Source organism: Babylonia areolata, chromosome 5 (assembly GCF_041734735.1).
Source record: "Babylonia areolata isolate BAREFJ2019XMU chromosome 5, ASM4173473v1, whole genome shotgun sequence".
NCBI classification, from domain to species: domain Eukaryota; kingdom Metazoa; phylum Mollusca; class Gastropoda; order Neogastropoda; family Buccinidae; genus Babylonia; species Babylonia areolata.
The window spans coordinates 41386460-41410637 of NC_134880.1; the positions used below are offsets into that span (position 1 = coordinate 41386460).

The 24178-nt window shown below is 38.9% G+C and overlaps 1 protein-coding gene across 1 annotated transcript in view; it reads left to right on the forward strand.

The window, feature by feature from the left end:
• LOC143282476 (multiple C2 and transmembrane domain-containing protein 1-like) overlaps nt 1–23003 on the forward strand; it is a 265420-nt gene extending 242417 nt beyond the window's left edge. The window contains exons 14-19 of the mRNA XM_076588129.1: nt 683–727; nt 6101–6103; nt 9045–9151; nt 10104–10213; nt 20733–20830; nt 22328–23003. Coding sequence (XP_076444244.1) covers nt 683–727; nt 6101–6103; nt 9045–9151; nt 10104–10213; nt 20733–20830; nt 22328–22390 — 426 coding nt within the window. The 3' untranslated portion in view covers nt 22391–23003. The remainder of the gene's footprint in view (nt 1–682; nt 728–6100; nt 6104–9044; nt 9152–10103; nt 10214–20732; nt 20831–22327) is intronic.
• Nucleotides 23004–24178: the final 1175 nt, after the last annotated feature.

Here is a 24178-nt window from a genome sequence, read left to right on the forward strand (position 1 = left end):
AGACTTGGGTTTGGATATGTCTGGTTGCAACAAGGCGTTGGTTGTGAGCAAACATTTTTGTCATTATTTAAGCAAAGAATGAAAGATATATTTATGCAGGAGTGGGACGAGTCAGTAATGTCTAAAGATATATATCATAACTACAGACTGTTTAAAACTGGTTTTCAGTGTGAGCAATATTTTGAATATGTGGATAAAAAGTGTTTTAGGGACTGTTTAGTAAAATTACGGCTTGGTTTGCTCCCAATAAATGGATCATTTTTTAGAAGAACATTCAAATGCTTGTTGGTTGAAGAGACAAGGAGAGCAGATGTGCATGTGTGGCGTTAGTACAGTGTATTGGTGTGCATGCGTGTGTGATAGAGAGTGCGTGTGCATGTACATGTTTGTAAGAGAGACAGAGCAGATGTGTGTACTGAAGAAATGTTTTAGTCAATTAAATTGCTGATACAGCTCTTGTTATTTTGATTCTTTTTTGTTTGTTTGTTTGCTTATTTGGGGATGGTGACTCTCTTGTGAGTTTTCCTGTATGTATTTTCATATTATATCCGGAATTGTGACATGATGAAGTCTTTATTGAATGTATTCCCCCCCCGCCCCCCGCCCCACGAATTTGGTGTGCATGTGTCCCACAGGCAGAGAATGCACATTCTGAATGTCACATTTTTTTTATGTACATCAGGACTATTTTGAAGAGGATGAGGAAGAAGACGAAGAAAAAGAGAAGGTAAATATTTTGTGAAGATCTGGAATGTGTTTTTTGTTGGAATGAGATATTTGTGATTGTCACTGGACATGAAATGCATGAGTGTTGTAAAAAAAATTTTTAAAAGTGTATGTGCTGCAAATCTTGGAACATCAGTGGTTGTATTTCATTAGTTAACTTAGATTACATGCAGTATCAAATTCAGTAAGCTATTGAAAAAACATAATTGAGCCCTTTTTTTTTTTACTCACTTATGTAAACAAAGTGAGTCTATGTTTTTTAAACCGGTGTTCGGTTGTCTGTGTGTGTGTGTGTGTGTGGTAAACTTTAACATTGACATTTTCTGTGCAAATACTTTGTCAGTTGACACCAAATTTGGCATAAAAATAGGAAAAATTCAGTTCTTTCCAGTCATCTTGTTTAAAACAATATTGCACCTCTGGGATGGGCACAAAAAAATTAAAAAATGAAGCCAAATGATATGCAAACTTAATTTACTGTGGGTTTTTTTGTTTTTTTGTTTTTTTTAATTCTCTAAACTTGGCACTTTGATCTGATATTCTGACACAGCATCAAGAGCAGTCACTTTTGAATCTAGCATCTGTGGTGTGGGGATAGGGGTGAATCCAGCATCTGTGGTTTTGGGAGAGGGGTGAATCTAGTATCTGTGGTGTGGGGAGAGGAGTGATTCTAACATCTGTGGAATGGGGAGAGGGGTGAATCTAGCATCTGTGGTGTGGGGAGAGGGATGAATCTAGCATCTGTGGTGTGGGGAGAGGGGTGAATCTAGCATCTGTGGTGTGGGAAGAGGAGTGAATCTAGCATCTGGAATAGGGAGAGGGGTGAATCTAGCATCTGGGGAGAGGGGTGAATTTAGCATCTGTGGTGTGGGGACATGGGTGAATCTAGCATCTGTGGTGTGGGGACAGGGGTGAATCTAGCATCTGGGGTGTGGGGAGAGGAGTGAATCTAGCTTCTGTGGTGTGGGGAGAGGGGTGAATCTAGCATCTGTGGTTAGGGGAAAGGGGTGAATCTAACATCTGTGGTGTGGGGAGAGGGGTGAATCTAACATCTGTGGTTTGGGGAGAGGAGTGAATCTGGCATCTGTGGTTCAGGGAGAGGGGCGAATCTGGCATATGTGGTTCAGGGAGAGGAGTGAATCTAGAGTCTGTGGTTCAGGGAGAGGGATGAATCTAGCATCTGTGGTTCAGGGAGAGGGGTGAATCTGGCATCTGTAGTTGGGGAGGAGAGATTGATCTAACATCTGTGGTTTGGGGAACAGTGTTTCATTGGGAAAACAGAGCATGCCTCATTTGTGTTCCATGCATCAGCTTGGTGGCAAAGCTTAAAATGGAGAAAATGTGCTTTGTGAACTGAGAATGACTTAGATAATAAGAAATGTCAATGTTGTTGGCCCATGGTCCCTCTTCCTTCAGGGACTGTGATCAGGACCCTGTACTAGTCGCAGTATCTGATCACTTTTAAGTTGCCATTCAAGTGGATACAACTTAAGTTTTCGCTGAAAATCAGCTTTGTTGTTTTTGTTTGTGGTCATATCTTTCTGTAGATGATTGTTCCAGCATGTTCTGTGTACACGTTGTTGTTGTTGTTGTTTGTGTAGTACTCTTGATGTACACATAATGTTTCACATCCATATCTGGAGGAGTATGTGCACAATACACAGACCCCACATACGTATTGCTGCAGTCTCCTATGTCTGTCCATCTGTCTGTCTGCTTTCTCTCTGTCTCTCTGTCTCTGTCTCTCTCTCCCTCTCTCTCTCTCTGTCTCTCTCTCTCTCTCTCTCTCTCTCTCTCTCTCTCTCAGCCTCTCTTCTCTCTATTTCTCTTTCTCTTTGTATCTCTCTTTTTGCCTTCTCTCTCTCTCTTTCTCTCCCTCTCTCTCACTCTCTCCCCCCTCTCTCTCTCTCTCTCTCTCTCTCTCTCTGTTTTTAATACTTTGCACAGACCAGAAGCAGTCAGCCTGAAGCTTCAATAACAACAATATGTGCTGTGTGTGATGTTGATCCCTTAATTGACACAAACACATCCTTTTTCTTTTTTTCCTCTCTCAATATGAATGCCAGGCATGATCCTTAGGGTGCTGTTGATGTTGTCGTGGCAGAAATAGTGGATAGGCCACGTTATGTTTGAAGCTTCTGTTACATTTTCTTTTTCTTTTCTTCATTTTTTTTAGAAAGCCAAAGACCAGGTAAAATGAGTGCTTGCTCATCAGCTCTCCTTTTTTTTTTTCTTTTCTTTTTTTTCTTTTTTTTTTTTTAAGATGTCTCTGTGTATGCTGTAGAGTGCTGTGGGTTTTTTTTTTGGTGGGTTTTTTTTTTTTTGTGTGTGTGTGTGTATGTTTTTTTTTCCCCTCCTCTCTCTCTCTTGATCTCCTTCAACTAAATTTTCTTCATTATCTTTAACGCTAGAGTGCTTGCTGTGTGAGGATAGTTCTGATTACCACAATATCAGTAAGTTGTGGTGAACTTCTGTTGTTGTTTTTTTGTTTTGTTTTGTTTTTTGTTGTTGTTTTTCACTCTCTGATTACTAGTATCTGCAGTGTGTGTTTGAATGCTGTGTTTGATGTGGTGGGGGTTCTTGCAAGTCTTTTTTTTTTTTTTTTCTTTCTTTCTTTTCTTTTTTTTTTTTTTTTTTTTTTTTCTTTTCATTACTCTGAGCTTTTAGTACATTTGTGTAAAATACCTTGCAAAGTGTGTATATATTCTTCTCTCTCTCTCTCTCTCTTTCATTGTTTTCCAGTTCCAGGCGCTTTTCAGCAACGTGGTTATTGAATCTGTAAGACACATTCACACAGTTTTGAAGCATTGACACAGGTCTCTGTTGATTGATTGATTGATTAACCCTTTGACTGCAGAACCTGGGTGAAAATCAGATCAGAATGAAGTGAGTTTCAAGGGCAGTTACCACTTCTTCTTATGTGCTTATCAGTGGTGGCAGTAATGCCCTATTTTCACGTCTTACATTCTGAAAATGACATCTTGTGTGTAATCGACCCCATCTAATACAGAATTAGGCATAATACAACAGGGAAATGAGCCATAAAATGAACCCAAACTAACACTTGTCGTCTCAAGCCGCCATGTATTTTTGTTTAACTTGTCATGGTTTTCGGGGCCAAAAACTGAAAGAGCAAGATGGCAGCATGTTACTTTAGCGAATGAATCCACATCAGAATTGAGTTTAAAAAAAAAAAAAAGAAACACCTCAAAATAGAGTCAAAAACAATAATAATAATAATAATGGTATTTATATAGCGCTGAATCTTGTGCAGAGACAGATCAAAGCGCTTTCGCACCAGTCATTCACACGCATGCATAACTCTAAAACAGTAGAAACTAAAGACAAGGAAGGGCAGGCAAGGGAGGCTATTTTGGGAAGAGGTGGGTTTTAAGGCCAGACTTGAAAGAGTGTGGAGACTTGACGAAGCGAAAGAGGAAGTTCATTCCAATCGCAAGGTCCGGAGACAGAGAAAGAACGGCGGCCAACAGTCGAGTGTTTGAATCTGGGTATGCGTAAACAGAGTGGATCCAAAGCCGATCGTAGAAAACCACTGAGAGAGGTAACAACATCAACAAATGGTAATGGAGTTTCATTTGTGCACAAAAACTGACAGTAACCTAGGCCCCTGATTTCAGGACTCTAAATATGACTTTACCAATGATGTCATTTTGATTTTTGCTGATCCAAAAGTAATGCATCCTCCCCGAAGAAAAAATCCCAGCTAAATCCCAGTGAAGTGAAGATTACTGTTGTCCTGACCTGTATGCTCGGTCTGTTTTATCTCTCCCCTCAGTGAGGTGAGAGCCCATCGCCAGAAGAGTTCACAACAGCAGTCAAGGGGTTAAAATGGATGCGTGGGGTGTTGGTTTCCATTTTTATGTTGAGTTTTTTGGTTTGTTGTTGTTGTTTGTTTGTTTGTTGTTGTTTTGGGGGGGTGGGTATGGGGGGGGGGGTCTTTGCTCATTTTCTTCTTTTCTTGTGTGTTGGGTTGAGTAGTTGTCACCGTTGCTGTTTGTGCAGTCAGCCGGCACTACAAGGAACTGACTGTGATAGTGCATCTGGTTTTGTCTTTCTTCCCATCGCTCCCTGTTGCTAACGTAATCACACACAATCTCTGTTACACACACACACAAGCACACATGTGCACGCACCTGCATGAGTGCATGCACGCACACTCTTTCCAGTCTCCTCCTTAATCTCCTCTTTATCCTCCTCTTTGGGCGTCTTTTCCAAGTTTGTTATGTTCTTCAGTGTTATCATGGTCATGCTTCCAATCTACTTCCCAAGGAGACAAAACTAGATCTGCATTATTTCCCTGGCATATGTGACTGAATGCATAGTGTAGTGGAAACATTCACTGGGACTGAACACATGATGTATAATTTTTAACTTGTTACAGAACGGTGATGTAAAGGTAAGCTGCATTATTGAATGGAATTACATATGTACTACTTACCAGTGTACACTGACATAGTAACTGTGATCTGTATCCAACACAGGCAGTGATATATAGAAGTCTTCCATATGTTTCTCTTCCTACATATGTTCAGGTACAGGTGTTTGTAACGATTTGTGTAGTCATTTCAGATTTTTCCTTCACTCAGACTCGCAGCACATAAATGAAGTATCATTATTTGCTTTCTTTCGTTCTCTCTTCCTTACTTTTCTTCATTTCATTTTCCTCTTCTTCTTTTTCCCCCCAAAAATGCTTGTAAAAGCTTTTGACATATTTGTAACTATTTTCTTTACAGGCACACTTGAATTTGAGAAATGGTGCATCATTGTGAAAAAAAAATTTTTTTTGAAGAATCGCACATTATTATCGATGATATTGTGAGACATATTTGATAAGCACGAACAGTTTGTGACATGCTTGTGTGATGTGGTGTTCAGAATCATGCAGTTCTTTCATCAAAAGGTTTGTATCTCTTGGCATGCTGCTTGATTCTGATTTGTCTGTTAGGAGCGTGTTGGGTTACGCTGCTGGTCAAGCATCTGCTTGGCAGATGTGGTGTAGTGTATATGGATTTGACCGAACGCAGTGATGCCTCCTTGAGCCACTGATACTGATGCTGTTAGAAGACACGCTCTAAAAAATGTGTTATGACAGCTGTATACAGCAGGCTGTTTCTGATTGTTATAATACAGGCTTCAAAAATGTGTTATACTAGCTGTATACAGCAGGCTGTTTCTGATTGTCTGAAAGAAGACATGCTTTAAAATGTGTTACAGTAGCGGTGTACAGCAGGCTGTTTCTGATTGTGTGAAAGAAGACATGCTTCAAAAATGTGTCATGATAGCTGTATACAGCAGGCTGTTTCTGGTTGTAAGAAGACATGCTTCAGAAATGTGTTATAACAGCTACATACAGCAGGTTGTTTCTGATTACATCTGTAGAAAACACACTTCAAAAATGTGTTAAAATGGCTATATACAGATAGAGACAGCAGGCTGTTTCTGATTATGTCTGTAGAAAGACATACTTAAAAGGTGTATCTTGATGCTATACACAGCAGGCTGTTTCTGATTATACCTTCCACCGTGTATAGTTCAGAATATATATGATAAGCCATAAAACAATATGTAAAACTTTTAAATTAAGTTCTTGGTTGGTATCAGGATGTTTTGTCAGTAGGTGAATTGAACAGCAATTAGATATTAGCTTATAGCTAGACTCAGACTGCAAACTCTTGCACATCAGAGAGAGAGAGAGAGTGCGTGTGTGAGAGGGGGTATGGGTTGTGTGGGTACATACTTAAGTGCACACTTCTTTTTTTTTTTTTCTTTCTTTCTTTAGTTTTATACCTTTTCTCTGTTAGTGATTTTGGAAGGATAGCATTATATGCAGCTAATTTTGGTTATTAGTTCTCTGCCAACTCTCACCTACGCCGGTGGGCATGTGTTTGCTAAGACTCAGATGTGTCTGTCATCAGAAACGGGGATCAAGGTCTCATAGCCTTATACAGCCATTGGGTCAGTGAGTTCATATCCACTGTGTCCAGGGCGTTGGAAGGCGTAGCCCATTTCTCTCTTTCCATTTCTCTCTTTCTCAAGGCCTGACTCGGTCACGCTGCTGGTCAGGCATCTGCTTGGCAGATGTGGTGTAGTGTATATGGATTTGACTGAATGCAGTGACGTCTCCTTGAGATACTGATACTGATACTTTTGAACCTTCCCTGACCTTGAAAAACAGCTGGGTGGAGTGAGAACAATGGGAGTAAACTGCCTTTCTTTGTCAAGGGCACAACACCACCAGTAAACTGCCTTTCCTTGCCAAGGGCACAACACCACCAGTCCGGAACAAGGCCTTAAACTCAAACCCTGAGCACTGGTGAACACTGGATCACAAGTGTAACGCCAAACTGACTATTCCACAGCGATTGCCAATGACCCATTACCAAATTCCCCAGATGCATGCTCTGCAAATTCATTGTGAAGTGGTCCAAGGGAAATAAAATTTTATGTGACTGACAACTGGAGAAGTTATCATATTCAGTGTGTTAAGTAGAAGATAAGAAGAAGAAAAAAAAGGAGCCTTGTTGTATGTGTGATTCTTCAATATTTGAAGAAAATGTTATTAAAAATTGACTGGTTACTGATGTTTACTCTGTATAGATTTATTGAAAAGGTAAAATTGCACAGTTATAGTAAATAAACATGAGGGATTGTTTTGAAAATGACTGCTTGAATTATTGAATATTGACAGTGACAGGAGAATATTTAATTGTTTCATGTGACATTTCTTGGGCATACACATTCACTCCAAAACTTGGAATTCTGGAATGCATTGGTATTCACTATTAATCAAAAGAATGAACAAAAAAAAAAATTTGTATACTGTATCAATTTAATGAGAGCTTGGAACTTAATGAGAGCTTGTAACATCAGCAAATTGATACTGGACATGTGAAAGAAGAAAAATGAAAAGAACCAAAATGGAGAGCAGTAGTATAAGAACTTGAGGTTCTGGCTCACTGTGATCTTTGAACCCAAACTTGCCCTCGGCCAAAACTTTAGGCCATGGACAATTTCGAATCCACAACACCCCAGTCCCTACACTACATGAAAATCACCCCAGTCCTTATACGACTAGAGCAGTTGGGTTAAAACTGCTGTTTTTGTAGTCTGTCAGTGTATACAGTGAAGAAGAAATGATTCCACAGTCCAGCATACATGTGCTTTAACATATGCAATAGTTTTCAAGAAATGCGTAACCTCCCTCAAGTTGATATTTGCATGAATATTAGGACAGCAGAGATCAGAAGATACATTTGAATTTTTTGTTTTTGCTACATTAAACTTTGAAAAAGAAAAAGAAGAAGAAGAAGAATGCATGTGTGACAAAGGTACCAATAGAATGATCTTTATCTTTCGTAACAAGAACCAGGAGGTACAAGAAATTTGAAAGTCTTGGTATGCATAGAAATAAGTCCTTACAGCAGAGATTGGCAGTGGTGTGTTGTGTATATAAGCATAAAAATGTTGACAGCACAAATGGATGTATGAATGCCGATTCCCCTCTGGCTTTCTCTGTCTCCCTCTCTGTCTCTCTCTGTCTCTCTCTCTCTCTCTCTGTCTCTCTCTCTGTCTCTCTCTCTCTCTCTGTCTCTCTCTCTCTCTGTCTCTCTCTCTCTCTCTCTCTCTCTCTCTCTCTGTGTCTCTCTCTGTCTCTCTCTCTCTGTGTCTTTCTCTGTCTCTGTCTCTGTCTCTCTCTCTCTCTCTCTCTCTCTCTCTTTAATAGTCTAACATCTTTAGTTTAGTCTGACATCTTTAGCTGATACACATTCATACCAGCTGACCATGAGACAGGGATCATTGCATGTGTGTGGTTGTGATTACTGTACATGAGGTTCACATCAATTTAGTGTTTAAGCATTTTGTGTCCATGTGCCCATATGATTGAATGTGAGTCTCATGCACTGTTAGTGTTGCTCACACCACACATAGATTTCTCTTGATGAGATGATAAAGTATTATGTTTCTAGGGGGCCTAGTAAGTGGTATCCTAAGTATGTTAAATCAGAATAGGCACTACTTAACACCACTGAAGTGACTCAACAGCAGTGCAGGATCTCCTCTGGTGTCTGGCATCAATGGTTCCCTGTGGACTGTCAACACTGGGTCTCCGACAGATGAAACTGGGTGTGATTGGGAATTTCAGATGAGTGGCATGGGAGAGCAATGCCTCAGAAATGGTGCAAATGATTGGGCTGCAAGAAATACGAAGAATGAATTTTTATTTTAGAAATGAATAATGTATAAAATAGTTTTGTGTAATGTGTGTGGTAATGTGTGGTTTAAATTTCTGTCTGCAGGAGGAGAAGAAGTCTTTCAAAGAGAAGCTACAGTCTATACAGGACGTGTGTTTACAAGTCCAGCAGGGCATGGACATGGTGGCGTCGCTCGGTGAACGCATCAAAAAGTAAGTCAGTCACTCGGTGAACGTGTCAGAAAGTAAGTCAGTCACTCGGTGAATGTGTCAGAAAGTAAGTCAGTCACTCGGTGAATGCGTCAAAAAGTAAGTCAGTCACTCTATGAAAGCATCAAGAAGTAAGTCACTCAGTGAACACAAAAAAAAGTAGGTCACTTTTTTAACACATACAAATATTCAGTTTCTCAGTGAACTTGTTAAAACCTGAACCGGACTATAAATGGCGGGCGATTTGAATCAAGCCAGTTTCTCACCAGAGTCTGACACTGTGACGTCGGTGAAGGTTTATTCAAAATAAAAGCCTAATAAAGCTACGGTTTGGCTTCATTTATGGCAGAGAGCGAGATTTGCCTAGCAGCTTCCAATCTAGACCTGAATTGACTTTGGAAAGTACAAAATGTGTCAACTACACGTAATACAAAATTTGAATGCAGAGAAAAGGGGCGCAACCGAAACCTTGCTCTCGGGAGTTAAGACTTTAAAAAGTTAGTCATTGAGTAAGCACATTAAAAAAACCAAGAGTTGCTGGGTGAATGCATCAGAAAGTCATTCAGTCAATACATTAAAAAGCAAGTGACTTAATGATTTTTTTTTTAAACTAATCAAAAAGTTGGTTGTTTGGTGAATACATCAAAAGGTATGTCACTGTCAGAAGGGAGGTTGGTATGTGAGAAAATAAAACTAGGAAATTCAAGGAAAATTGACTAATGTTAAATGATTGGTCATTCGTTTTGGATGTCCAGTTTTCTGAACTCTTGTTTTGTTTTGTTTTTCTTGGTCTTTTTTTTTTTCTTTTCTTTTCTTTTTTTTTCTTCCTTTTTTTGCTTCATTATGTAAAATATTAAATCCAAAATTTAACTGACCATGAAACATTATGAGGTGTCAGGAGAAAATAACTGTTTTATTAACTGTGTGTGCCATTACGGTCTGTGTCTGTGTGCAGCACTTTCAACTGGACGGTGCCCTGGTTGTCTGCCCTGGCTGTGGTGGCGCTGTCAGCTGGCGTCATTATTTTGTACCTCATTCCTCTCAGGTGGCTCCTTTTAGCATGGGGTAAGCAAGCAGTGCAGCTTCATTTTTTTTTTTTTTTAATTTGCTCTCTTTGCTGATGTTCAATTTTTTGCTTCTTCTTCTTTTTTCTTTTTCTTTTTTTTTTTTTAATTAGAAGAAGAAAAATTGTTTTATATGTTCGCTGTTCATTCTTCATTTCATTGTTTCAAAGGGCTCATGACTGAACAGAAGTGTACATTTTTCTTTCTTGCCCTTTTGAACTTTATTTTTTAATTCTTTTTCTTTTTCTTTCTCTTTTTTTTTCATAGGGGTTATCAGTTCAGTTGGGTGTTGTTGTTGTTGTTGTTTATTTTGTGTGTGTGTGTGTGTGTGTGTGTGTGTGTGTGTGTGTGTGTGTGTTGTGGTTTGAAGGCAGGAACAATTTTTGGAAACATCAGTTGTTTTTCTTCTCAAGATTAACAAACTTGTATCAGTCCAGGAGGTACAGGGATCAAATTAATTTGGAGATAGCACTGATAGATATATGTGTGTGTAAGAACGCTATGGCTGCTGTGTGTGTAAGAACACAATACAGATACTTAGCGCAAAAGTCATTCAAAATTGACTGGATGCTCACTCAGAAGTAACTCGAATGTACAGCTGGCATTGTCAGTAGACAATTTGGTGTGGCATGGATTGTATTTAACTTTGCTTCCAACAAGAATGATCATCAGTTTGGTGTGATTGCAGTGTTGGAGGTTAACTTTTCATTGGAAATTTGTTTGGAGGGTATGAAAACAGTCATACTTTGAAATGAAAAAAAAAATATTGTGTAGGGTGTGTTCCAAATCACTTTCATTGAAAATAATGTGGTTTTTTTTCTTAACTGTTTTATATTCCATTCTTACATAATATGAAGAACAAAAATGACAGTCGCAATAGCCGAGTGGTTAAAGCGTTGGACTGTCAATCTGAGGGTCCCGGGTTCAAATCACGGTGACGGCGCCTGGTGGGTAAAGGGTGGAGATTTTTACGATCTCCCAGGTCAACATATATGCAGACCTGCTAGTGCCTGAACCCCCTTCGTGTGTATATGCAAGCAGAAGATCAAATACGCACGTTAAAGATCCTGTAATCCATGTCAGCATTCGGTGGGTTATGGAAACAAGAACATTCCCAGCATGTACACCCCCGAAAACAGAGATGGCTGCCTACATGGCGGGATAAAAACGGTCATACACGTAAAAGCCCACTCGTGTGCATACAAGTGAACGCAGAAGAAGAACAACAACAACAAAAACCACATTTAACTGACGATACATTGCAAACACTGATAATAGCAAAGGTGAAGAAGAAAACAAAACAAAGCACAACCAAGAAGAAAACACATGCACACACACATGCAACTTCCTTATTGAGGTTCTAAAACAGAAATGCTTTAAAATCAGATAATATTGTGCAGTGTATATTCCAGATATTTCCCACCAAGCACTTTTTTGATTCCTATCTTGATAGTCTTTTCCACCAAGCAGTTCAAACCAAAGAGTGATTGAGAGTGAAATACTTGAAAGCAAAAGATTACCCCCAGAGTATGGCTGTCTACATGGCGGGGTAAAAACAGTCATATATGTAAAAGCCCAGTAAACATGAGAGTTGCAGCCCACGAACAAAGAAGAAGAAGAAAGCAAAAGGTTGAAGCACACACAACAGGCACCAGTGAGCATCTCTCAGAGCAGTGGTCAGCACTCCTGGGTCTCTTCTGAAGAGTGGAGTGGTGGCCTAGTGGTAACCCATCTGCCTTTGAAGCCACAGAATCTGACGGCACAAGATCCAATCTCACACTTGGCAGAATTTTCTCCTACTCCCTTAGACCCTGAGTGGTGGTGGTCCGGATGCTAGACGTTGGGATTAGATGATAAACTTGAGGTCCCGTGTGCAGCATGCTCTTTGAAGAACTCCTGGCAGGCAACAAGAGGGTTGGCCCTGGCTAATTTCTGTAGAAAAATCCACTTTGCTTGTAGAAAAATCCACTTTGATAGTAAAACAAATAATCTTGCACACAGGAAAACGAAGGAAAAAAAAAGGGTGGTGCTGCACTGTTGTGACGTGCTCTCCCCCAGTGAGACCAGCCTAAATTTTACACAGAAATCTGGTGTGACAAAAAAAAGGGGGGAAAAAAAGGTGATACAATACAAGAGTGGTCTTCTGGCTGCCTTAGTACCTGACATTGACTGTCCCTGTGTGGACAGCTTGCTTTATGACTGCAACACATCATGTCTAGATATGGCCATGCATAGGAAGCCTGTATAGGGTCCGTGCGAAACTGTTTCCAAAAGAATATATACAGGAATGGAAAAACACAGCTTTTTTTTTTTTTTTTTTTTTTTCGTATCATCCATCATTTTAAAAGGAAAAGAGGGGAAGGGGTTCAGAAGATTGGGGAAGAAGTTGTTTTTTTTTAAGTAAAAGAAAATAGTTTATTTCAAGCTCTACAAGACTGTGCAAGAGTTGCATTCATTCCCTTTGTGAGATGAAATATGAGGGGTTAATAATTTGGAAGTGTCAGAACATGGGAAATGTCTAGTTTTTTTGTTGGTTTTTTTTGGGGGGGGTTTGTTGTTTGTTTTGTTTTGTTTTGTTTGGTTGTTTTTTTTGTTGTTGTTCATTTGGTTGTTTTTTTGTTTTGTTTTGTCGGTGTTGTTTTTTTTTAGCTGTGCCACTGTTGGTGCCATTTCAGAGGCATTACTTGCACATTGCACATCACAGATCCCCCGTCACCCACCTCACCCCACACAAATCATATCCAGGCTTGTTTTGTTGTCTCCCCTGCCCACCCCCACTCCCCCATGGTGGAGTAAAAATGGCCATGTAGGTGAAAGGTCACTCATGGACTTGAGTGAACGTGAGAACTGCAACCCACAGTTTGAAAAATAAATTATAGTAAAGAAGGAAAAAAAACAAAAAAACCAAAGCCAGAATTCTACACACTCTTATTAAAACAGAGCATGGGTTCAACAACATGCAACCATGCTCTTTTCTCTCTGAAAGTGAAACTCTCTTTGCTGTTGTGTGGATCAAAATTCCAAGTACATTGAACATCTGACCTGACGAGAGCATTCTAATGCATCAGACGTTCAAATGCTGTTCATTATTTTGATCTAGTAATGAACGCATCTCTGTGTACCAGATCTCTACTATACTGTGTATATGTAGATCAGGAACAATCTTAGAGAGTTGTTTGATGTAATCTTGTCCCTCAACAGTCACTGCTTCAGAAAAATATATTACAGTCTTTTTGTGCACAGCATTAGTGCAGCATGTATGTGGAGATGTATGTCATATATCAGAATGGAGAGGAGACAGGGATGCACTTGCTCAGTCAGGTTATATCAAGTCCTGCAAGCTTCACGATTTATTTAGACTTTGAGTCACTCTATTTTGTGTTTGGAAATCAGAGTGCTTTGAATTATAGCTCAAAATTGATATTCAAAACATTTTTTACTTAGCAGATGCATGCAAGTGTTAGAAATGCAGTGGTTTGATTTTGTTTTCTTTTCTTTTCTTTTTTTTTTTTTTTTTTAACCAATTATTTTGTTGGTGTTGTCGCTTTCTTTTTTATTTGTTTTAATTTGCCCTTGATTTTTTTTTTTTTTTTTTTACCACTATTTCCAGGTACCAAGAGGTTCATAAAGAAAGGTACCTGATTCTTGCACTAACTTACTAATGACGTTCTCTTACATGTACATCAAGTGAGCGATGTGATAAAGTCTAACCAGTAGAACTCACCTTTCCTGATCTCTTGGTGCCCACGTTTCTGTAAGGCCAGTATTCAGCTTGGGGGGACGGAGGGAGGGGTTACTTTGGTTTATTCATTCATCTGTAGCTGTACTGAAGGGAAGAGAGAGGGGAAGGGAGGGACAGAGAGAGAGAAGACTTTGGGTGAATCAGTACTTTGGGTTCCCTTTTTAACTCACTCAGTACGGCCAGCCCTCTCTTCTCCTCAACACAGACCCCTCAGATGTCCAGTGGGTGTCTCAATGACCCAACCCAATTCGTCAGAATTGTGGTATTCTTTGTCAACATTCACCTCTTCAGTATAAGGGCCTTCCGCTTGCAATATTTTGATGGTGGTAATTGGGGTGAAACGCTGTTAACGTCTTCTCTTTCGCCGTTCGTATGGAGAGAGTTAAAGAGAGTGATAGATAAAGGATGAATTGGTTTTTAGTTGTGGCTTTCATTTTGGATTATTTTTTTTTTTCTTCTTCTTCTTCGTCTTTTTTTCCTTGTTTTTCTATAGCTGTATTGAATAGGAGACTAGAACCTATAAACACTGAAGAGAGAAAACATGCTAGGTTTAAGAGGGAAAGTAATGTGTGTATATGAGCATGTGAGCACGCATGCATCTGTCTGTGTGCATGCATTTGTGTGTGTGTATGTGTGTGTGTGTGCATGTGTGTGGGAGACAGAGGGGGGGGGGGGTGGGGGGGCAGAGGTACTTGGAGAGGAGAAGAGACACATGCTGTACATTTCTCATTACTTGCCAAGAAGTCATGCATGTTTTACTCTTTCAGTGTTTGTGAAAGCAAAGAGGAAAAAATCTTTCAAAAAGATGATACCTGAATTTTAGTTTTCGGATAGATTTGTCAGGGAAGGGATTGGGGAGGGGGGGGGATTCACCTGGAATTACACTTGGAACACCTCAACAATAGCAAAACAAATACATGAATAGCTATATTGATTGAAAATGTTGCTGAGATTAGGAATCATTCCATTGAATGTGGAGCTGATGATTCTTATCATCCAGTTTATGAGTGAATTCTGGGAGAAATGTTCATATTCTTGGCATTGGTCGTAATTGACATTTTAGATGACAATAATAATTAAATTAAATTAAAAAGATGTAATTAATGTACTGAAATAAGAAATAAGATGAAGGACCTGATAATATGATGGTAGCGGACATTGAATTAGAACAGTCACTTTGCATGTGATTATAGTTATTTGGGCATGCAATGTTGTCACATCAAAGCAATCTGCATATACATGTGTCTAGTCTATTATGACGCAGCTGGTGTGTATTTTAATTGCTCATTCACTGTCTTGTACTGCATTTTTCCCAGTCCTGACCCTGCATCCCAAACTATAATCATGATATGATACGTTGAGTTTTTGGGGGTTTGTTTTATTTTTAACCCCTTGACTGTTGCTGGCATGTTCATCAGTGCAGGGCTGTTTCCTCACAGAGAGAAACCTTAGATTTACAGGTCAGGATGGCAGATGCAGGGCTGTTTCCTCACAGAGAGAAACCTTAGATTTACAGGTCAGGATGGCAGATGCAGGGCTGTTTCCTCACAGAGAGAAACCTTAGATTTACAGGTCAGGATGGCAGATGCAGGGCTGTTTCCTCACAGAGAGATACCTTAGATTTACATGTCAGGATGGCAGATGCAGGGCTGTTTCCTCACAGAGAGATACCTTAGATTTACAGGTCAGGATGGCAGATGCAGGGCTGTTGCCTCACAGAGAGATACCTTAGATTTACAGGTCAGGATGACAGGTGCAGGGCTGTTGCCTCACAGAAAGATACCTCAGATTTACAGGTCAGGGTGACAGATGCAGGGCTGTTTCCTCACAGAGAGATACCTTAGATTTACAGGTCAGGATGGCAGTCTGCATTACTTATCTGGTATTTCGGAGCAGAAATTTGTTTAATGGCCCACCCACACATACTGGTGATTGTAGACATTTTGTTATGAAGTATCAGTTTTCTCATTTGAATGTTATTGTTTCAAAGGGAGGAGAGGAGGGGGATTGAATGGTGAGTTGTTGGGGGGGAAACCAAGAAGGAGGGTGACATCAAAGATGAATATTTGATATGGCTCTTTTTAGTACCAGGGCAGCTTGTCCCTCCTTGGGAGATAACAGGAGCATAAGTCAACATAAGTGCTTCTGACACAACAAAAGGAGGATGTCCACATAATAATAGCAGCATCGGTCAGAATTGAACAAGAAGAACATATTGATTATCATTTAGAAGTTTGTCTGTGTGCCCTTCTTCTTCCTCGGGAGACTGCTTTGCTTTGGTTCGGCTAACTCAGTCACACCACTCTACAGTACACAAGTAGTTGTTTTTCTTTTGTTTTTTGGTGTGTTTTTTTGTTTTTAGATTTTTAATTGTGTGATTAAAAACCTGAATGAACCTTGTTAATTGCAGATTTCAGTGTTACCTTGACAGTTTGAAGCTCCCAAACTGCTGCTTTCAGACACTGTTTTAGCTATTTTTCAAAATAATGAAATACTGCTCTTCAAGTCTAAGAGGTTGCTTGCAGGTCTGAGAATTAAACGTTCCACCATCTCCTATGTTTACAACCAGAACATTTTACTGAATGTGGTATGGCCATCGGAGAATGTTTGTGGTTTGATGTCCTTGTTTCTTTGCTGTAGTTGCTGTTGGTGTAATGAACAAGTCCACTGTGGGTTCATATTGCGTGTCACATCGCGCAGTTGATGTGCATGTGCCACATTCCTCAGTTGTTGTACACTTTTCACATCTCACAGTTGATGTACATGTGCCACATTTCTCAGTTGTTGTTGTACACTTTTCACATCTCACAGTTGATGTACATGTGTGACATTTCTCAGTTGTACACTTTTCACATCTCACAGTTGATGTACATATGCCACATTTCTCAGTTGTTGTACACTTTTCACATCTCACAGCTGATGTACATATGCCACATTTCTCAGTTGTTGTATACTTTTCACATGTCACAGTTGATGTACATGTGTCACATCAGTCAGCTGATGTACATGTGTCACATTGTTCTGCTGATGTACACATCTCATCGCTCATTTGATGTACACCTGTCACATCTCACAGTTGATGTGCATGTATCACATCGCTCAGTTCATGTACATGTGTCTCATCGCTCAGTTGATGTATACATGTCTCATCGCTCAGTTTTGTACATGTGACATCACTCAGTTGATTTACATGTGTCTCATTGCTCAGTTAATGTACATGTGTCATTATTGCCCTGTTGATGTACACATGTTGCATCAGACTGTTGATGTACACATATAAATTATCGATCAGTTAATGTACACACGTCACATTGCTCAGCTAATGTACACATGCCTCATTGCTCAGTTGATGTACACTTCACATTGCTCAATTGATGCACAGAGTCACTTGTTCATTTGTTGGACAATTTCTGTGACACTGTAGTATTCACTTTTTTTTCTTTTTTTTTTCACCTGCCTGTTTCACTTATTTTCATAGTTTTTTTTCCTCCTTTTTTTTCTTTTTTTAAATTTTTTTTTTTTTTTTCCTTTTCTTTGTCCACCTGCACAAATACAGCAAACTCTTGAATAATGATCTAGTGTGTTTGTTGACAGTCGCCTTCTTACTCCTGTTTCACTGTTGTTGCTTTTGCTAACTCTTTCCAGCTTTTTTGTCCACCCGCACAAATGTAGTCACACGCTTGAATAATGATATAGTGTACCTGTTAGTAGTCCACTTTGGAATTTCTGTTTTGTTTTATGTGTGTTTTGATTTTCTTTCTTTCTTTCTTTCTTTTCTTTTTCTTTTTTTTTTTTTTTTTCTTTTTTTTTCAGATGCTATCTCTTACACTTGATGAGGTGTTGTGTGTTTTTCTATTTTATTCATAACAGCGTGTACGTGAGTCTTCTTCACTCCTCCCTCTCTTCCCACCCCCTCATCTGAACTCTCTCCTCTTCCTTCTCCTCCTCCTCCTTTCAGCAGAACAAGCTGTTTTGTGTTGTCTTGATTCGTCATCATCATCGCCCATCTCACCCTGCATGCCACCCTCTCCTCTTTTGTTAAAGATCGACAGTCTGTGGAGTGATGTGCCAGTGTATTCCACAAAGAGCAAATAATGATAATGATGGTTGTGATAATGATAGTAATAATGACAATGATGATGATAATAATATGACACTGCTACTATTGCTACCACTACCAGTACTACTGTTACTACCACTATCACTACTATTACTAATAATAATGATAATAATGTTTAGGGGGTTCACATAAAGCCATCTGTCTTTCTGTCTGACTGTCTGTCTTTCTGTCTGCCTGTCTGTGTGCTTGTGTCTCTGTGTGATGTGTGTGTGTCTACATGGTGTGTGTGTGTGTGTGTGTGTGTGTGTGTGTGTGTGTGTGTGCATGTGTGAGTGTGTGTGTGTGCAGGTGCAAGTGAGCAATAAGTTCTTCTGAAAGAACTCTGTAAAAACATTTTTTTAAATTGCTTTACAAATGCCATGTTTTATTACCATTATATAAATCATGTAAAATGTGATATGTACATGATTAGAAAGGAATACAGAGGGAATATCAGAACCACAGCTCTGTTGAGTGCCGCTCAAACCATATATCACAGACATGCAGCTTGATGTATTATTCTGCATAACAGACAGCAGCTTGCCCACAGATTGAGTCATGCCACCCACTCATATTTTGCTTGTATTTTTTAATCGCTGTTTGCAATTTTGGAATGCTCGCGTTGCATTTGAACTGTAGTAGTAATATATTTGCAATAGATTTTGATAAGCCATAAGAAACATAAACACACCTGTGATTTTTGTGACAACTCGGCCTCAAAACACATCTGTACAAGTCTGCTTTCATGAATGTCTAGTTGTTCGTGTGTGGTGTGGTGTCGTGCGATGTGGTGTGGTGTGATGTGTGTGTGTGTGTGCATGTGCGTGCGTGCGAGTGCAAGTCAGTTGTCACTAATACTTTCCGCTTGACTTGATTGCAAGTCTTGATTATCCTGTCCTGTGTTTTTGACTTTTGTGACCTTTGTGGTTTTTTGTTGTTGTTTTTTTTTTTTTGTTGTTGTTGTTCCTGTACTGATGTTGATTAGTGCTTTTGTCCCAGGCTCATGGTTTTATGCATTGTGTTGTTAGAATATTAATGATTCTGTTTTATGTTTCTATTACTTTTTATATGCTTTCTTGTTTCACTTTAGGTACTGGATTGTATAGCGCTTAGAGCTTGCTCATGGCTGAATTATAGCACTATATAAAAAATAAAATATTACTATCATTATAATTATTGATTGTTAGTGTCTGGGCTCCTGTGCTAAGGAGGTAGAGCGTCTTTTTTTTTTTGGGGGGGGGGGGGGGGGGGGGTACAACTTAATGTTGCATCAATGTTGTCATATTTCATTATGTGTCAGTATCTTTTTCGTTGTTGTTGTTGCTATTGACAAGTATAAGCCCATGATTAGTGGCTGCCTTCATTGACAAACAAAAACATGATATTATACTCGTAGATATTCAAGTTAGGTTCTCCTTCCCACTCACTCAACCGCTAGCCCCACTTAACATACCTTCCGTGAGGAAACTGTCGTTTATGTCGTTTATTCATTTATAGTCTCTTCATCTAAGATGAAGATATTAGACTGAAAATAAATATTATCATTATTATTGTATTATTATTATTATTTGTATCATAATGATGATTAGTAGTATCATTAATTAGAAATCTTCATTTGTGAAAATCAGTGACAGGGGAAGAAAAATTCCAACTGAAAAGGGACGGTTGAGGTGGAGGGGGTTGGGGGGGGGGTCGAGTGGGAGGGTATTGAGGAAGGAAAAGAGAGAGAGAGAGAGAAAACAGAATGTGGAAAAGATAAGAGTACAAAATGTAAAATGGAGAGGGTGGGTGGGTCAGTGATTGGAGAAAGAAAACCATAATATTGGAAGAGAGCGTGTGAGAGGGGAGATGTGGGAAGCGGGATTAGAACAGAAATTTGATCAATAATCAAGTACTGTATGCAGTACTTCTGTAGATAATTATTTGAAAAGAGGATGATGTGGGGACCTAAAGTAAACAAGCAACTGGACTATTTAACACATAACTAGCTAACTTAAATAAAGAATTCTTTTCATACTTCTGTTCTTCAAGTGGGTTTAGGGGGCTGTATCATTTTGATTTTTTTTTTTTTTTCAAACTCTCTCCTCTCTCTTGATTCAAGTTGTTTTTTTTTATAGATTCATAGCAGATTTTAAAACTCCATTTTTATTAACTAATGCTCTGACCAGATATTTAGTTTACTGCTATACTTATCCTTTGTCTCACTCTGTGTGTTTAAATTTGTAGTATATATATGCTCTGTGTGTGTGTGTGCATGTGTCATGTGTGTGTGTGTGTGTGTGTGTGTGAATGTAAAGAAAATGTTCATAGTTTCATGTTTTTTTACGTTCTTTTTTCTTCTTCTTCTTCCTTTTTTTTTTTTTTTTTTTTCTCCTCTACTCCTTATGTCTTTTGAAATCAACAGTGAAAATATTTCACAAGACAGAATAAGTGAATTTGAGAAATACACATAATCTACTCCAAGTACGGTGGAATAATTGCATGTAAATTTAAATCAGTAACCTTCAACTCTTGATTTCCTTAAATAATACAGACTATATGTGTCTACCAAAAAATGTGTGAATTTGCCGGAAAGGGATTCGTATGTTTTTGTTGGAACTGCAGCTGTTTTCATCAGATTGGTGCCATGATGCTTTCTGTTTTGAGCAGTGTTTTTCTAATGTTCTGTTCGTCCTTCAGGTATCAACAAATTCACGAAAAAGTTACGGAAACCCAATGCCGTCAACAACAATGAACTGTTGGACTTCTTGTCTCGAGTTCCATCTGACAGAGAACTGGTCAGTTTCATGCTGCACTGACTTTGAAGGACACTGTCCAGTGTGTGTGTGTGTGTGTGCGTGTATGTGTGTGTGTGTGCGTGTGTGTGTGTGTGTGTTTTTTTATCTTCAGTTTAACGTCTATTCACTATAAGTGTTTTTAGACTGAAAGGAGTCAAGTAGTGGATAAAAGAAAGGGAGTGCATGTGAATATTAGTGTAAAGAAGTGTTCATGTTATGTATCAGAGGGAAGGTAGATTATTATAAGAAAAAGTCTAAAGAGATTGTGGTGTGTATTGAATGAGATGTCATGGTGGGGGGGTGGGGGTGGAGGGGGGGAGAATATGTATATGCATATCAACAAGTATTAACCTACAACAATGTAAATATACATAACAACATTAATTAATTGTAATACATCAAAGGAGGATACCAACTGGACTGGAGTTTAAAATTTCTGAAAACATTCTAAGCAATGAATAATCATTCAAAATCTTTTCAGTGGCTAATGAAATATTGGAAGAAAAGTGTGTGTGCAAGTGCATTTCTGTGTGCGTATGTGTCAGCCTAAGAGTGTTTGATACTCATTGCCCAGTTCTTTGTTGTGGTTAGACAGGAAACTAATATGCTACAGTTCTGGTGGTTGTGACAGAATTTTCTGATGTTCACACAAAAATTATACAAATAAACTACCGAGGCAACCATGTATTTGTTCTGTATTGTCCATGTGTTCCGTGTGGCTTATTCAGGATTAAAGAGGCTATGCCAGTCTTGAATAAAAGCTAATTTGTGTTCGCACATTTCTTCTGTCTTTGCTGCTGTGTGCACATGTCAAGTGATTGGTATAAGAACAGGCCCGGCGCTTCCTTTTTCGAGGAAGTGTCTGGGTTTGTTCCAATGTACCTTTTATTTACCTGTGTGCTAGCTGAATCGGTAGCGTAAGCATCACTGACTTGAAGTTGTGTACCTTGTGTAATGGAGAGAGTTACCACTCTTTACTGTTTGTTGATGTTCACACACTTCTTTTTTTTTATAGACACTAATGGCAACACTTTATGCAGGACATCAGTTGAGATCTTTCAGGCACTCAGCTGGTTAATCTTGTTGTATTAAACCATTTCTATTCAAATGTGTTGGCACAAAAATCTGTCATAGATCTGTTTATACCTATGTTACCTTTTAGACTATTTTTGTTCAAATGTGATGGGACACAAATATGTCATGAAAATATGTTTCATATCTGTGTGTTATTTTCTTGACTATTTCTGTTCAAATGTGCTGGCACAAAAATATGCCATCAAAATATGTTTCATACCTATGTGTACCTACTGACTATTTCTGTTCAAAAATGTTGGCACAAAAATCCATCATCATCATCAGAATTTGAGAATATCTCCATTCATATGCATTCACACAAAATCTGTCATAAAAATCTGTTTAATACCCAAACTAATCTTCAGATGCTTCCTTTTTTTTTCTTTTTTTTTCCTTTTTTTTCTTTTTTTTTAATTCTGCCAGGCCCAGTACAGAGAATTCCGACCAGAGTTTTCTCCAGCTTCGGCCAAAAAGAAACGCTCCTAGCCCAAGGTGGGACAGATGCCCATCACCATGGCAGCAATCAACCGCGGGGGGTACGAGGGATGGTGGGGGTGAATTGCTTGCTTTGTACAAAGCTCCCCAGTCCCGTGCAAGTTTTTTGTGCCTGTGCCTTTTCCTTTCCTCATCATCCCTGACCTTCGGCCACTGATCGAAATTCTGGGGGGGAAGGGGAGAAGAAAGATTTTCCAACAAATCAAGGTTCCTGCAACAATCAACACATGTCTGCTGGCAGACTAGTCAAGTCGTGCTGCTGTGGTGGGGAGAGACTATGCATCACGTGCTTCTGTGGATGACAGGCGTGACGTCGTCCGTTCGCCACACTTGTTACAATCACTTGGGACAGCGTTTTTGTCGGTGTACCTTGTGATGAATTTTGTGCTGCAAAGAGACTGGATTTCCTTTGGTCTCTTCTTAAATGATTGCTTGTGAATCAAAACATGAAGAGAAGTTGTGACTGGGTATACTGTTACAAACTGTCGCATTGTCAAATTGTTGAAAATACTCCTGATGCTCTTCACTTGATGGGACCATGTGTGTGGGAATGTATCAGTGTATCATTTTCATAAAAGATAAATCTGGAGCTGTGCAAACTTTCTCAAACATTTCATTCACATCCTCATAGAGATGATAGACCAAACGGTGGTCTGTATGTTTTCAGAACTCAGTGACAGTGGGGAAGGGGCATGGGGGGATGGGGAATAGGATAGTGTAGTTGTATTCCAAGAAACCGATGCAAAGAATACTCTGAAAACAGAAATCCACGGGATCAAGGAATGATTTGATTTTTATTCTTGTCACAGAGGAGTGGATGTTTGTTGTGTTCACTCTCATTCTGGAGTTGGAGGAAGGGGTTATTGTATGCTGTTGGCGTCAAATGTTTTAAGTGTTCATGAATGAAAAGACTCTGTTCTGCTGCAGTGAAGCACTTCAAAGTTAAAGCAGTGTTCCAGGATGTGTGAGAAAGTGTAAGCTTTCCTCATCAAAAATCAGTTACAAGTAATGCTGTATACTATTTCTTATAAACTATGATTCTTTTTTTTTTTTTTTTTTTAAATATCTTGAAACATTCTGTAAGCATTCCCAGTTCCCTTTTTGATATTCAACGGGCTTCTCTCAAATTCATTTTAATCTAGAACAAGTTTGCATTTTGTATTTATTCAAAGTGGGAGAAAAAAAAAAGGCAATTCAGCCACCACCAAATTTTATAGAACCGATACAGATTTAAGTGCAATATGTGAAGTTCAAGGTATTATGATTCTCAGAAATGTAACATCGTTAGTGATAGATAGAGTGTCTTTGAGTGCTGCTTGAAACTTTGTTTTTGTAATCACCGGTGTTTTTTATTTTTGTCTTTATTTTGTAAATGTCATATGCATATAACAGTGTGAATGAAAGTGTCTACATTACCATGAAGTGAATAGACCAGAAACAAAAACAGAAAATGAGAAGAAAATTTTTAAACTGATTCTTAATTTTTTTTTTTTTTTTTTTTTTTTTTTTTTTTTTTTTTTTTGATCAGCCGAGATTAATACCTATGGAGCATCAGCTCAAATGAATAAACTGGTGTGTCATCCAGTACCAGAGAGTGCAGCATAGAAAAGTGTATATGTGCATGTGCATGCACATTCTAATATAAACAAAGAAGGTGGCAAAGTGTACTGATGAGAGCAGAATACATACTATTTGTTCTTACTTTGAAACTTAGTATGATTATGAACTGATCGATCGACACGTCGCTAAATAAGCTTATTTTGATAAAAACAGGTGTAT